This window comes from Phyllobates terribilis, unplaced genomic scaffold (assembly GCF_046119375.1).
Source record: "Phyllobates terribilis strain yellow unplaced genomic scaffold, ASM4611937v1 Scaffold_10__3_contigs__length_209671492, whole genome shotgun sequence".
NCBI classification, from domain to species: domain Eukaryota; kingdom Metazoa; phylum Chordata; class Amphibia; order Anura; family Dendrobatidae; genus Phyllobates; species Phyllobates terribilis.
The window spans coordinates 132,494,834-132,510,794 of record NW_027362770.1 but is presented as its reverse complement, the minus strand read 5'-3'; the positions used below and the strand labels follow the sequence as shown (position 1 = coordinate 132,510,794).

General features: G+C 43.6%; 1 protein-coding gene across 1 annotated transcript in view; it reads left to right on the top strand.

The window, feature by feature from the left end:
- NDST1 (N-deacetylase and N-sulfotransferase 1) overlaps nt 1-15,622 on the top strand; it is a 114,553-nt gene extending 98,931 nt beyond the window's left edge. The window contains exons 11-16 of the mRNA XM_073649805.1: nt 1,230-1,353; nt 2,567-2,741; nt 4,830-5,000; nt 9,221-9,330; nt 11,450-11,552; nt 12,232-15,622. Of these exons, the coding sequence (XP_073505906.1) occupies nt 1,230-1,353; nt 2,567-2,741; nt 4,830-5,000; nt 9,221-9,330; nt 11,450-11,552; nt 12,232-12,351 (803 nt within the window). The 3' untranslated portion in view covers nt 12,352-15,622. The remainder of the gene's footprint in view (nt 1-1,229; nt 1,354-2,566; nt 2,742-4,829; nt 5,001-9,220; nt 9,331-11,449; nt 11,553-12,231) is intronic.
- Nucleotides 15,623-15,961: the final 339 nt, after the last annotated feature.

Sequence of the window (15,961 nt, the reverse complement as noted above, 5' to 3'; positions counted from 1 at the left end):
GTGTGGGAAAAAAAAAAGTTGTCGGAGCGATGGACGGCACAGCACTGAATATGAAGCTGGTACCCCGGTATATGAGCTGGCACAGCTGCTGGGTAATGTGTATAGTGGCAGCTGCAGCAGATGCTTGTTAAGAGTGAGACTGGAGTGTGGACACTATGTCAGCCTGGCGGAGGGGACGGGATTTAATGTCTGGAGAATATAGACATTTATGTGTCTACACATGTGGTCGAGTTATACATTTATTAAGGATCTGAGGTTTCCATGGTCTAAGAACGCTCGTTTCGTCACAACCTTGTAGTGTAAACAGGCGATCGATCACCCGGCGAACTAGCAAAACGATCATTCCTTGTGTGTAATAATCTTTTAAGTTTTCTTTAAAAAAAAATCATCATTTTTTTTTACACGTCATCCCGTGTACACAGGTGATGTGCTGCCGAGAACAATGGCGGCCTACAAGCACTGAATGATCTATTACTGATTGTTTTGTGCTCATGGAAGTGCGGTTGGTCTGTCTACACAGACTATTAAAGGGAATCTGTCAGCAGGTTTTTGCCATTTAATCTGAGAGCGGCATGATGTAGGGACAGAGAGCCTGATTCCAGGGATGTATCACTTACTGGGCAGCTTTCTGTAGTTTTAACACATTCAGTGTTTTATCAGCAGGAGATTATCACTGCAGGACTAGGTGTCTGGTGCCTGGAAGTCCAGCTAGTCTTTGTAACCCCGCCTCCACCACTGATTGGCAGCTTGCCGACAGTGTACACAAGAGGCTGCCTATCAGGGGTGTGGGCGGGGTTATACACAGCTCAACTGCTACATTTACAGCAGAGAAAACAGGGATTTTATCAAAACTGTCCAGTAAGTGACACATCCCCAGAATCAGGCTCTCTGTCCCTATATCATGCTACTCTCAGAATACATAGCAATAACTTACTGGGAGATTCTCTTTAAAGAACCTCTGATCAGTAAACATGTAGCCAATCGGTGGTCTTTTAACGGCCACCATTAGTCCTATGGTCCACAGTAAATGTACAAATGGTTACATACTGATCTCAGCTTAGCTTTTGGGGGATTGTCATTCAGCACAATCTTGAATTATTCCAGCAGAATTTTGAATACAGCTCTGGATGTAAATACAGCAGATGACAGGAGACAAAGATCAGTACAATGTGATGGTTCTAGAATGCAGCAAAGTTTAATATGAACTTGTTTCCCATCGTGTCCCTCAGGAACCACTGCATTGTACCTCTTCCTGGGAATGCACCCGGATCTGAGCAGTAATTACCCCAGCTCGGAGACCTTTGAGGAAATCCAATTCTTCAATGGTCAGAATTACCACAAAGGGATTGACTGGTATGTTACATCTCATAGAACTTGTATATTACTCTGTCATTCAAGAACACTGCAGTCTTCTTCTTTCAGGTTATAATGGCTAATAACAGATAACAATAGAAGATTACCCATCGGATCGACAAATAGAGGAGACAGACTTGGGATGATTGAGTAGGTTCTTGGATGTATTGATCCTAGGGTTTACATATTTTAATAAGGGCTCTTAAAATGGGTGACTAAGACCCAAAAACACTTTTAAATACGACCTATCACTTGCCACAAATCTGTAATTTTGGACCCGATGTAAATGCCGCTGTTCTTTGGAATCCGGCGTTGTCTTTCTTTTGTTCCTGCTCCTCTCTGTTCCTGAGATATGGCCGTCTCTTCCTGGTATGTAAATCAAGTGTTTTCAGCCAACTGGGCATGATTCAGTAGAATAATTCCAAGGATAACACCCACTTGGCTAAATAGACTAGATATACATAGAGGAAAGAGGGGTCCATATCTCAGGAACGGAGCGGAGCAGGAACAAATCAAAAACATCGCTGGATTCAGGAGAACAGCGGGTTAAAAACAAAATAACATTTAAGGCAAATTACAGGACTTGTGTATCTAAACTATCAGTGTACCTTCACCTACAAAACAATAAGGGGTTGTGAACATGTAATTGCTATGTATCTATCCCTCAGTGTTCCAGACTGATAACACAACTGCTTGTCATCGATGCTACCATCAGTACCTAGATTGTTCACGTTGGGGGTTGGTTCCTGGATATATTCGCCCCCATTCAGAATGCATCCAGTGCGTCAGATCCTAAAGGATTTCCCAGCTTCAAAAAAGTTACCAGATGATGTGACCATAGCCTAGAAATGACTCTCTAATTCTTATCTTGCCCATCGCTGTGCAGAACATTTGTTTTGATGCCGCCGGATCTTTTTCTCTGCCCTCTCCCTCACTGATATTGCCAACATTTATAATTGTGCACATGTCCCTCTATTACATGGCGTAGGATATTGTTGTAATTACTGTTTTTACTCATGACACTGCTCTGCTGCCTATGGACTCTGCCCAATCAGATATAAAAAAAATTGCCCTCTTCAGAAACAAGGAGAGAGCCTGGGAGACTGTTTGTGAGTTTGGCTTCCGGACACCTCTTTAAGGATCCTCTTTAATACTGAGACCCGGATAAGTATTTTCCCTATAGACAGACATGGCTTTTTGTCTCACTCTCTAGGTACATGGAGTATTTCCCTATTCCATCGAACACCACATCAGACTTCTACTTTGAGAAGAGCGCCAACTATTTTGACTCAGAGGTTGTTCCCCGTCGGGTAGCGGCTCTTCTGCCTAAGGCAAAACTCATTACAATCCTCATTAATCCTGCGGACCGCGCTTACTCCTGGTACCAGGTAATTGACTCATTTACATGCCAGATTCATTACTTAAAGGGCCATAAAAACCTCAGTACACCTTAGATGACTATCATTTCGGCCGGCAGATATCATGTCCGACTCATACACAGGAGTGTGTTCTCCATGTGAGCCGCTGGCAGACGTCTCTGGCGGTGGCTTATCTTAGAGAATTCAAAGGTCAGCAGTGCTAAATCAGACATGCTGGATCCCTATCTCTCCAAACATCATCTGTCGGGGACACCCATACATGTAATGTGATGCTGAGTCACTTCTAACGGACAAGCCGTGAGTCTGGGATGTCAAGGCGTCCGAGGTCAAAACCAAGAGGTTACATCATAAACAGAGGGAAGAGACAAAGGTGTAGTCAGATCATAGTCCGGGGTCAGAATTCCAAGGTCAGAGTGCGTCAAGGCAAAAGGGGTAATACAATTGGGTAGTCAAAGGCAAATCCAAGGTTCGGCAACAAAGATCAGAATATAAAAGTTCAGAGCACAGAGCAACACACCACTGAGCTGAAAGCTATGACTGGCAATAGTCCAAACATGGCCATCCAGCTAAATGGCCAAGCAATCACCCTGAAAGAGCGACACCTGGAGAATTTTCAGGAGGCCCGGCCTAATTGGGCTGCAAGGAAATCCCATACACAAAACCGACAGCCCAGCAAGTCCCTGCAATCCATAGGACAGCTGAGCTGTCACTCACAATGCTGACAGCCCGGAACACCCCTGCAACCCATAGGATGGCTGAGCTGTCACTCACAATGCTGACAGCTCGACACACCCCTGCAATCCATAGGGTGGCTAAGCTATCACTCACTGCATCCCTAGGACACAGTGAGCGGCTGGATCGTGACACATAAGACTCTCAGATGAACCCGTTGATATCGGTGAGTTTGGCCAACATTAGCCAAATGCGTTTGGGGGCTCTTAAGTCTTACAGAATGTAACAGACTACCATAACATGTCTGGTGTCTGCTGATAATTGGCCTGGTATGAAGATACGGGGTCTTCCTTGGGCGTAATACCACTCAGACAACACAGGGTGAGGGTAAAACAGTGTGGCAATATTTTATTGAACCACCAAACAGACAATAAACACATAGAACAGTCCCAGCAAATACCCAAGATGGTACAACATTACACAGTCTCATCCTTCCGCTGGCCCGCCGAGAATAGATCAGGTGCAACTTTGGGACTTCCAGGGCTAACTACCTGAACTAGTGGCCTCCTGCTTTTGGTGGGCCACCACAGAGGTGAGGTAGCGGCAAGCTTAGGAAGCTGACAGTCCATCGAGGTAGAAGGTCAGGAGACCCGAGGGTCCCACCCTGGCTTCTCCAAGAGTGTCCATTGGGCCAGATGACCGGCTATTCCCAATTTGGCTTCTCCAAATGTCTCCATGGGTTCCAGACGACCAGAGGGTCCCACCTGGCAACCCCAAACAACATATCCATGGAGCCAGGTGACTTCATCGTCCCAACCTGGTCTCCCCAAATGCATCTCTGATGGTCAATGGAGCAGATCCATACTTCCAGTTAGGGCCATGTACCCTTAGACCAGAATCATGTAGAATCCAAATCTGCGTTTCCCTGGCTAAAGCCATACTACCAAGGTGATGTCCTGAATATTCTGCCTGATATTTGATTCTCCTTTCAATTCTCACTGCTACAGAGGCATATGTCCCTTAAATACTTACAGTTGTCCTTTCAAGTACACTTCCACAGGTCAATCATTAGGGATGATATTATTTCACAGGGCTCAGGTCTCATTGTTTGTGCATTTAATCAATTTACATAGTTGGTATAGCAGGAGGCTCTTTAAATCAACAACTAGCTGGCTTTAGTACAATGTGTAATTAGCATATTAACAAACATCATTGTTTCAAAACCAAGAGAAGTCAACATTCAGGTTTATACACATAATAGTATGTCCTTCTTGACCAGCCAAAGAAAAACACATATATTCACAAGTCAACACAGACACAATAGTGTATTTCTCTTGGCTTAACAAATCTAAATGTCTGGCTGATTAAGATTATAAGCTGTTTCGTCACACCTGGTTTAATTATGTTTTATTATTTTGCCCTTAGCATCAAAGGGCCCATGATGATCCTGTAGCCCTGAAATACACTTTCCAAGAAGTTATAACTGCAGGAGCGGAGGCCGCACCGAAGTTACGAGCGCTGCAGAGCAGGAGCCTTGTTCCTGGATGGTATTCCACTCATATCGAACGATGGCTAAACCACTTTCACGCTAACCAGGTTAGTGAGATACCACAGAGCACACTGACCTCCTCTCTATTGTTGAGTCTTGGCAAGAAAAATCTGCATTCTGCATTATTACTGCAAATTTGCTGCTAATTTTCCCTTTTGTATCTGTGGCTAAAGATTATGGAAAATTTTGGAGAAGATTATGATGCAAACGTCAAATGTTCCAATGGGTTCTTCATTCTTTCTATAGAAGCTGATAGTGCCATTTTTGCTTGTCGAGCTGCTATATGTTGGCACACCTTCCTTTCCCTCTATAGGAAAGTATACTCTGCTCTGCTTTCCCATACAGTACAAAAATAACTATATTATACAGTAAATGTCAAAGAAAATCTGACAGCAGGTTTTTGCTATGTGACCTTAGAGCAGCATGATGTAGGGGCAGAGACCCTGAGTCTAATGATGTGTCACTAACTGAGCTGCTTGGTGCAGTTTTGATAGAATCTCTGTTTTGTCTGTTGTAGATCTAGCTACTCTCTGAATGGTGAACTGTGTATAACTCCGCCCACACCACTGATTGGCAACTTCCTGTGTTGACTGCGCATTGTTAGCAAGCTGCCAATCAGTGGTGGAGACGTAGTTACACAGAGTATCTGGACTGGTCTGCACGTGAGACCTAGTCCGGCTGTGATAATCTCCTGCTGATAAAACACTGATTGTATTGAAACCAGAGCACACAGCCTAGTAAGTGGAATCGGGCTCTCATGCCCTATATTATGCTGCTCTCAGATTAAATAGCAAAAACCTATTAACAGATCCCCTTTAAAGGGGTTGTTTGACTAAGGTAAGTTATCACCTATCGATCGATTGGGTAATAACTTTTTGATCAGTGGGTGTTTGACTGCAAGGACCCACACCAAACGGCAGAACGGGGAATTTTTCTCCCAATTAGCATGAAGCGCCAATACTCATGCTTGACCACCGCTCCATTCATTCTCTATAGGGCTGTTGAGTGCTGCGCTCTGCTTTTTCCGGCAGCCCCATAGAGAATGAATGAAGTGGCAGTCGGGTGTCTGATCCGCTGTGCCATCTTGTAACGGGTATAAAAATTTCTCAATATGGGACTGGTGCCAGACCCAGCAGTGGGACACCCATTGATCGGAAAACTATCACCTCTCCACAGGAGAACTCCTTTAACATTGGGCCTGATGGACGACGCATGCAATGTACCGCGTATAGTGGCATATGCCAGGCCTTTATGTCTGGAGATTTCTCCGGCATGTCAGATTTAAATGGAAAGTGCATTCACCATATTTGGAAATCTTCTGTGAGGTCTGCAATCCTCTGTGTGGTCTGCAATCCTCTGCGTGGTCTGCAATCCTCTGCGTGGTCTGCAATCCTCTGCGTGGTCTGCAACCCTCTGCGTGGTCTGCAACCCTCTGCGTGGTCTGAAATCCTCTGCGTGGTATGCAATCCTCTGTGTGGTCTGCAATCTTCTGTGTGGTCTGCAATCCTCTGTGTGGTCTGCAATCTTCTGCGTGGTCTGCAATCCTCTGCGTGGTCTGCAATCCTCTGCGTGGTCTGCAACCCTCTGCGTGGTCTGCCACCCTCTGAGTGGTCTGCCACCCTCTGCGTGGTCTGCAACCCTCTGCGTGGTCTGAAATCCTCTGTGTGGTCTGCAACCCTCTGCGTGGTCTGCCACCCTCTGCGTGGTCTGCAACCCTCTGCGTGGTCTGCAACCCTCTGCGTGGTATGCAATCTTCTGTGTGGTCTGCAATCTTCTGTGTGGTCTGCAATCCTCTGTGTGGTCTGCAGTCCTCTGTGTGGTCTGCAGTCTTCTCTGTGGCCTGCAATCCTGTGTGTGGTCTGAAAACCTCTGTGTGATCTGCAATCCTCTGTGTGGTCTGCAACTTTCTGTGTGGTCTGCAACCCTCTGTGTGGTCTGCAACCCTTTGTGTGGTCTGCTACCCTCTGTGTGGTCTGCAATCTGCTCAGAGCCCTCAATATGTGGGTGGAAAACCCCAGTCATATATATATACAGTGCCTACAAGTAGTATTCAACCCCCTGCAGATTTAGCTGGTTTGATAAGATGCAAATAAGTTAGAGCCTTCAAACTGCAAACGAGAGTAGGTTTTATGAACAGAAGCATAAATCTTACAAACCAAAAAGTTATGTTGCTCAGTTGAATTTTATTAAATTTTAAACATAAAAGTGTGGGTCAATTATTATACAACCCCTATGTTTAATATTTTGTGGAATAACCCTTGTTTGCAATTACAGCTAATAATCGTCTTTTATAAGACCTGATCAGGTCTGTGGAGTTATCTTGGCCCACTCCTCCATGCAGATCTTCTCCAAGTTATCTAGGTTCTTTGGGTGTCTCATGTGGACTTTATTCTTGAGCTCCTTCCACAAGTTTTCAATTGGGTTAAGGTCAGGAGACTGACTAGGCCACTCCAACACCTTGACTTTTTCCCTCTTGAACCAGGCCTTGGTTTTCTTGGCTGTGTGCTTTGGGTCGTTGTCTTGTTGGAAGATGAAATTAAGCCCCATCTTAAGATCCTTGATGGAGGAGCGGAGGTTCTTGGCCAAAATCTCCAGGTAGGCCGTGCTATCCATCTTCCCATGGATGCGGACCAGATGGCCAGGCCCCTTGGCTGATAAACAGCCCCACAGCATGATGCTGCCACCACCATGCTTGACTGTAAGGATGGTATTCTTGGGGTCGTATGCAGTGCCATCCAGTCTCCAAACGTCACGTGTGTGGTTGGCACCAAAGATCTCGATCTTGGTCTCATCAGACCATAGAACCTTGAACCAGTCTGTCTCAGAGTCCTCCAAGTGATCATGAGCAAACTGTAGACGAGCCTTGACATGACGCTTTGAAAGTAAAGGTACCATACAGGCTCGTCTGGAACGGAGACCATTGCGGTGGAGTACGTTACTTATGGTATTGACTGAAACCAATGTCCCCACTGCCATGAGATCTTCCCGGAGCTCCTTCCTTGTTGTCATTGGGTTAGCCTTGACTCTTCGGACAAGCCTGGCCTCGGCACGGGAGGACACTTTCAAAGGCTGTCCAGGCCATGGAAGGCTAACAGTAGTTCCATAAGCCTTCCACTTACGGATGATGCTCCCAACAGTGGAAACAGGTAGGCCCAACTCCTTGGAAAGGGTTTTGTACCCCTTGCCAGCCTTGTGACCCTCCACGATCTTGTCTCTGATGGCCTTGGAATGCTCCTTTGTCTTTCCCATGTTGACCATGTCTGAGTGCTGTTCACAAGTTTGGGGAGGGTCTTAAATAGTCAGAAAAGGCTGGCAAAAGAGATCTTTAATCCACACATGTGAAGCTCATTATTCTTGGTGCCTGAACTACTTCTTAATACTTTAGGGGGACCAAACAGAATTCTTGTGGTTTGAGGGGTTGAATAATAAATGACACTCTGAATTAACTTTTAACGTTTAAAAAAAAAAAAAAAAAAAAAAATTTGCTGCAGTGCATTTCCCACTTCCAGGCTGATCTACAGTACAAATATCACAATGCCAAGTTAATTCCGCATGTGTCAACCAACTAAATCTGCAGGGGGTTGAATACTACTTGTAGGCACTGTATATATATATATATATATATATATATATATATATATCATTGTGAAGGGGCAAAAGTGCTGAACTGTCATCTAGGCACTGTTCCCTTTGGCTTTTGATTGACTTTATGTGAACCTATAAATGGCTGACGTCGCCTTTCTGAGAATTGGCCAAGCAAAACATTAGCGTTTAACTGAACCCTACTGCCCCTTTATGATAGCAATCAGTTGGGGATCTCCCTTCCCACCAATGAAAACTTTAAACTTTAAAAAGTTATTCTCATATTAAATTGGTAAAATTGAAAAGTGCTTTACAACACTAGTAACTTTGCAATTTTCTTAAAAATCATCGCTGTTCTCAAAAACAGAGGGATTTATAATTTTATTGTTTAACTTACTGGCCACCTCTGAAATCTGTCAGCGGTGTCTGATCTCCTAGACATAGGAGTGCTTACAAGCTCTTTCCAATAGAGTTTGTAAGTGGCCCTCTGAAGCTGCCCCGAATCACTGACCCCTCTCTTTTCCTTGACGTTGCCGGAAAGGGAAAATGCCTCTGCTTGCAGCACCCGAGACTGCACATTTTAGGCTCCTAAAAATAAGTGTTTGAGTATCCTTTCGTGGCTGTAACCTGGAAAGACAAATATAGGAAAGTGACCAATAATTTTGGGGCTTTTTCTCCCCCCTAGATATTGGTTTTAGATGGTAAACTGCTGCGCGCTGAGCCTGCCAATGTAATGGACTCTGTTCAGAAATTTCTTGGACTGGCAAATGCCATAGACTACCACAAAACTCTGGCGTAAGTACACAACTTGTATATTGCACTCTTATTTTTATATTAAAGTGTGACTTTTAATTTTTATATATTTATTTTATTTTTTAATTTTTTCTAATAATTCTTCATAGTGATCAGAGCTCTGCTCTTGTAATAGAGAGCCCGAATCCTCTGCTCCCCGCATACAGCCAGGAGTTTAGTGTTAAAGTTGTGTTCTGGGACTTTCATATTAATGACCTTGGGATAGGTCGATAGGTCATCGATATCAGATGAATGGAGGTCCAAGTCCTGCCGATTTAAAGTGGCCACAGATCGTATAGTGCAAGGAGCCAGAACCCCATTAATCTGATATTGACAACCTGTCCTTAGAGCGGGCCATTAAAATTAAGTAGTCATTGATATTTCATTAAATATTGCAGAAATCAATAGTACAAGTGAATATAAGAAACTTTCTACTGTATCTTATCAGAAAAATGTGCTTCTTTAGCCACTTATGAGCCACTTCCTCAAGCCCTGCCCCCGGAACTTACCCTTCTCTCCAAGGAAAAAAAAAAGCTTAAAGAGGTTGTCCACTACTTTAGCACTGAGGTCATAAATGTCTGATCAGCCAGGGTCCGACACCCGGCACCCCCGCTAATCACCTGTTAGAAGAACTCACTTGCCAAGCTGCTCCGTCTACTTGTAGTAGTTGCCACAGGGTGCTATACATGCGCCTCCTACTGATTTGAATAGGAGGTGCAGTACCCTGCGGCAGCCACTACAAGTAGATGGAGCAAGTGAGTTCTTCTGGCCGGCAACCGCCGCCATGCCCTATGAAGCCTAGCCATGTGCTGTTTTCTGGGCATACATAAAAGATGAGGGGACCCTACATATGACGCTCAAAATAAACCGTGCTGCTATCCTTGCCAATCCCATAGACAGTGAATGGATCAGTGGTCACACAGGCGTACTGACTTTCCATTCACAAAAGAAGCTTGGAAACCTCCATTCTCATGTTTGGAGGGGAATTATGGCGGTCTGACCCTAGTGATCACACAAAACCAGGAGTGGCTGATAAATGCAGAATTGGTGACTTGTTTCTATTATACCTTTTCTCTGATTGTTCCTCACCTGGTTTTGGCTCCCACTCCTGAGAAAAAATACTGACGGAATACTGACTGAATACTGATAGTGGGGCCATGACCTTAAAGGGAATCTGTCAGAAGATTTTTGCTATTTAATCTGAGATTGACATAATATAGGGAAAGAGAGCCTGATTCCTGAGATGTGTCACTTATTGGTCTATGTGTTATAATTTCAATACACTAAGTGTTTTATCAGCAGAAGATTATCACTGCCTGACTAGGTCTCACATGCAGGCCAGCCCAGATAATCTGTGTAACCCCGCCCCCACCACTGATTGGCACCTTGCAGACAGTGTACACAGGAAGCTTCCAATCAGGGGTGTGGGCGAGGCTATACACAGCTCAGCATTCTGCATCTACAGCACAGAAAACAGCAAGCAGCCCAGTAAGTGACACATCACTCGAATCAGGGTCTCTACCTCTACATTATGCTGCCCTCAGATTACTTGGCAAAAACCTGCTGACAGATTCCCTTTAATTCCTTGTGTGATTGTAAATCCACAGTGTTCATCACTTGGTTCCATCTGCCGGGATCCTCCCCTATCCTGAGTATAAAAATCAGTGGGAAGACACCCTCTATCATAGTGTTATGGCATAAACTAGTGACATACTGTAAAATTATATATATATATAAAAATGCCCCTTTAATTGAAAAAATATTACAAATGGGCTAAAAACTAATGAAAATTACCCAGTCACTAAGAGGTTAAGCCATTCGGTTTATTAAATGCATTACTTTTTTTTGCACTCAGCCTCATTAAAGCAGATCTGTACTTAACATAGAAAGGCGTTTGGCACTTGAATAGCTGAGAATTTTCCGCTCTTGACATCTCCAAATGGCAACTCGAGTATTTTCTATTTTTTCACTTAAAACTCTTAATTGACTTCAAAAAAAAGTTTTCCCCTCTTTTTAACACTTTATAGTTGGCAGCGCAGACATGTAATTAGTGCAATTATCTCAAATGCCTAACACCAGGAAAGATTGGGTCCTTTATTTCTTTCTTATTTTTCTTTTCCAGGTTTGATGCCAAGAAGGGATTTTGGTGCCAACTTCTGGATGGCGGGAAAACCAAATGTTTGGGAAAGAGTAAGGGGAGAAAATACCCAGATATGGACTCGGACGTAAGTTTTGAGAAGTTCAGTGTTACAATTTTAGAGTTTTAGACCCAGTTTTTGGATGAACAGAAGATGAAAGGATCGGTTCTTGTCTTGGGCTGTACAATTAAAGTATTAAAGGGGTTGTCCAATACTACTTTTTTTTTTTACTATGGGTCTAACAGAAACAACTACCTGCCTTTTCTGCACTGGCTCAGAAGTTATGAATTTTTGTAATTCATGCTCCTTTAGAAGCTCCTTTCAACTGCTGCTCAGGAAGATCCCTACACTATATTGAAACAGCCAGTGTATGGGAAGCCTCTCTGCTTCCAACCAAGTACTCAGACAAGGGGAATTCCCCTATACAGACTGTTTGAATGTTGTGTATGGATCTTTACTGAGAAGCAGTTGGAAGCAGCTTCTAAAGGAGCATGAACCAGACATTGAATCAGCATTGTGTTTGGAAGAGAAGGAATAAAAATTAGATTATGAAATATTGTACAAAAATGAATACCTTTTCAATGCCTGGGAGGAAAAATGAATAAAAAAAGATTTGCGCTTTAAAAAAATTGTGTTAAAAAGTCTAGAAAATGTCTGGTCAAAGAAAAGACCTCTGTAGACCACACGTTCTACCGTAGTCATCATGGTGGCCTTGCGTTAGGTAGCGTTAATCCTTCTTGATTAATCTTGATTTCCTTTTTTGCAGTCACGATCCTTCCTGATGGATTATTATAGGGACCATAACATCGAGCTCTCCAAGCTGCTGTACAAGATGGGCCAGACATTGCCCACCTGGCTGAGAGAGGAGCTGCAGAACACGAGGTAGCTGTTGGCTGCTGCTTTTAGGAAGAGGATAAAGTCTAAAGAATTTGACCAAGTAGTTACGGGATCAAGGAACTCAAGGCCTATCCGCTTGGCAAGTGAAAAGACATGGACATTGACGTCCTTTACTCCTGAAGGCACCACCTACAGCAACTGATATGCATCTTGAAGGGCCTGTTTTAGAGGCCTGGTTTATATTGTGTAGGATCCTCTGCTTTCTAGGGTCTTACAAATTTGTGTGACTGTTGTAAACTTGGACTCAACCACTTCTAAAAAAGTATTAATAAAAGTGCCCTAATGACATGGGCAAGATGTCCTATCTAAGATCTTGGATAGGTCTGGAATCGAACTGTCCAACAACGTGAGCTGGTGTCCAAAATCCCTCTGTACTGGAAGTGCCACTAAGCTATGAAATACCATGTATTTCAGGAATATTTCCCCGTCTTCCCTCAAAGAGACTTATTTCCAAGCTGCTTCTTGGAATCACGTAGATAACTGAATGTGATATTTGGTTGAGTGAAATACTTATTATTCATGTAATTAGTGTACAGTTTGGTGCAAGCAGTGTATTGAGCTATTTTCTGATTAACACGCCTCCTATGGCAGCACTAGCGACACAGGTACAAAAGCTTTTAAAGGGGTTCTAAACACCTAAATTGTCCTCACATCCCCCATACACCTCACAAAAGAAAAAAAATCTTACAGCATTTTAATGCCACTAAATGAGACTGCGCTCTCTTCCCCTCTCACAGCAGGAAGTTACAGTACTAATTAATTACTGATTAAAACCAAGCTGTCTATAACTAAATACTGTATTTTTCGGACCATAAGATGAACCCCAAATTTAGAGGACGAAAACAGGAAAAGAACATTTGAATTTAAAAATGGGGGTGTGTCTTATAGTCTGAATTTAGCTTACAGGGGCGGCGGCGGTAGAGTGGGGTCACTGGAGGCAGGGTTGCCATTGCAGGAAGTCGGCGGTGGCTGGAGTGGGTTGATGTTGGGGGCCCTAGGCTGGGAGGAGGGGGTGTTCCGGCAGTGCATGGCAGAAGCCATTGATCTCTCAGTGGTGGGCTTCAGTAAAATGTCGGCGTTGCGAGGCAGGAGCAGAGTCCCCGCTGTGCACATTGATCTCCCGGTGATGGGCTTCAAGAAAATGGCCGCATGCGCAGATTGAGATCTCGGCTCATCATTGAGCCGACATTTTACTGAAGCCCATTGCAGGGAAATCAATGGCTCCTGCCTCGCACCGCCAGGACACCACCTCACCCCAGCCCAAGGTCCACAGCATCGCCGCACTCCTGCCACCGCCGGTTTCCTGCAGCAGTGACCCTCCCTCTTGTGACACCGCTACACCACCGGCCCATCCCAGTTACCTACATTCGGACTATAAGACGCACCTTCATTTTCCTCCCAAACTTGGGGGAAAAAAATGTATCTTTTAGTCCGAAAAATATGGTACTCGTTTCTCCATTTTTTTTTAACTGCACAGGAACGGCCCATGTCAGGTGTGGGTGCATGAAGCGGGCTCAGTAGCTGAGCCCGCTCCACAAACAGCAGGTGCTGGCTGTTGTCAGCAGAAACCAGAGGTAGCTCTGATAGCTGCTGTTTAACCCATTAAGTGCTGCTTGCTGTCTTATCAATTTGAGCCCCCCATCATTTACTCGCAAAGTGATTGCAGAGAGCCGATATGAGAACCGAAATTTAACTACATACTACAATACTGCAGTTTTGCATTATATAGAACAAGCAATCGCAGGTTCAAAGAGGGCTTAAAAAAAGTAAAACAGCTGCTTGAATTACCCCTCTTTTCCCCCAGGCAAAATGAAAAAAGGAAACATATTTGGTATTGCCACGTCCGCGAAAGACCGATCTATCAAAATATAAAGTTGTTTAACCTGTAACCTGTACAGTAAATGCCGTAAAGCAAAAAAAAAGTAACACCAGGATTGCCATTTTTTATTCGCTGCACCTCCACTAAAAAATGATCAAAATATCAAATACCCTAAAATGGTATCGATAAAAACTCCAGATCGCCATGCAAAAAACAAGCCCTCCCACAGCTCAATGGATGTAAAAGCTAAAAAGTTACGGGTCTCAGAAATTGATGTCACAAACAATTTTAAAAAGTTCAGAATTTTTGTAACCACTAAAATAAAATAAAAAATGTATCTGGTATTGCCGTAATCGTATTGAATTGGAGAATAATGTAACCAGTTCATTTTTTCCGCACGATGAACACCATAAATGCAAAACCCAAAAATGTTTGCGTTTACAACCCCTTTAAAAAAAAATAGTAGGGCCTCTCCAGGGATGGCCGATAGCATCCCGAAACATTTGCCCAATTTTGAAGTATTGGAAGGGGAAGAATGAGTGTTCAGACTTTGCCGTCATGGGAATCGGACTAGAATACACTGTAGCAATAATAATCAGGGATTCTGTGATGTAAAGACACGTATGATTGCAAGCTTTCAGGGCAGAATGGCGACTGGTGACTCTAGATGGGAAGTATCCCAGCATGCAATGCTCTCGTAGTATAGCTTAGAGTTCACATGTTCGTCAATTTCTGCTCTTTATTCCCTGTGTACATTGTTATTGGATTTTCTTTTTACATTTTCCGGTCCTTTAACCACTCTTACATTGAGGATTAATAATGGTTTTTTTTTAAAGGTGCAATCCCACTTTTCTATATGTGCTGCGGTTATAACTGAGCTGCTCAGTAAAATATCCAATTTTAATGTTATTTTTTTATCAAATTTTGGATTTAGGCTGGTGCTACATGGCGATTTTTGGACACGTCCAAAAATCGCTACATCATAGTTTAATGCAGGAGTATGGGATTGCACCACGGCTTATAGGGTACCGCAACCGTGACAAGCAAGGCTGTCTTTTTGGTTCTGGCTTTTTTCTTGTCAGGTTACTCTAAGGGTTGCAATGGAACCCCTTTTACCTGCATTACACTTATGTGGTGGCTGCACGGAGTGATCTGTGGATGTGCAACCTGTGTCAAGGCCAAAGTCGCCATGTAGCTCCACCAAATGCAGTCGATAAAGCTCTTTCTGTGTAATCGATATTATTATTAACTTTTTTTTTCCTTTTATAGCATTGTTTTAAATCTTGCCCCGTTTTCTTATTAACCATGTGGTAATGTCATTAAATGGAATGAAATGAAGGTTAATCTGGTACCAATAATTTGGGGTGAGATAGAGCGCCAGCTATACAACCCTCAGTAATGCTTGTAAATTAGTCAAAATAAAGTGTCTTATCTATGGTAATGATTACTGGTGGTACCGCTTCATATGCCATCTTGGATTTCTACAAGATTTTGGAGGTGTCTGTGGGAATTTTTGCCCATTCATCCAGAATAGCATTTGTGAGGTCAGACATAATGGATGAAAGGCCGGACTCACAATTTCAGTTCTAGTTCATCCCAAAGGTGTTGAATGAGGTTAAGGTACGGGCTCTCCGGGACAGGTCATGACTTCCACACCAAATTTCCCCAACCATGTCTTTATGGACCTTGCTATGTGCACTGGGCACAGCTATGGATAACAGAAAAGGGCCTTCCCCAAACTGTTCCCACAAAGGTGTCAAAATGTATAGTATTAAAGGGG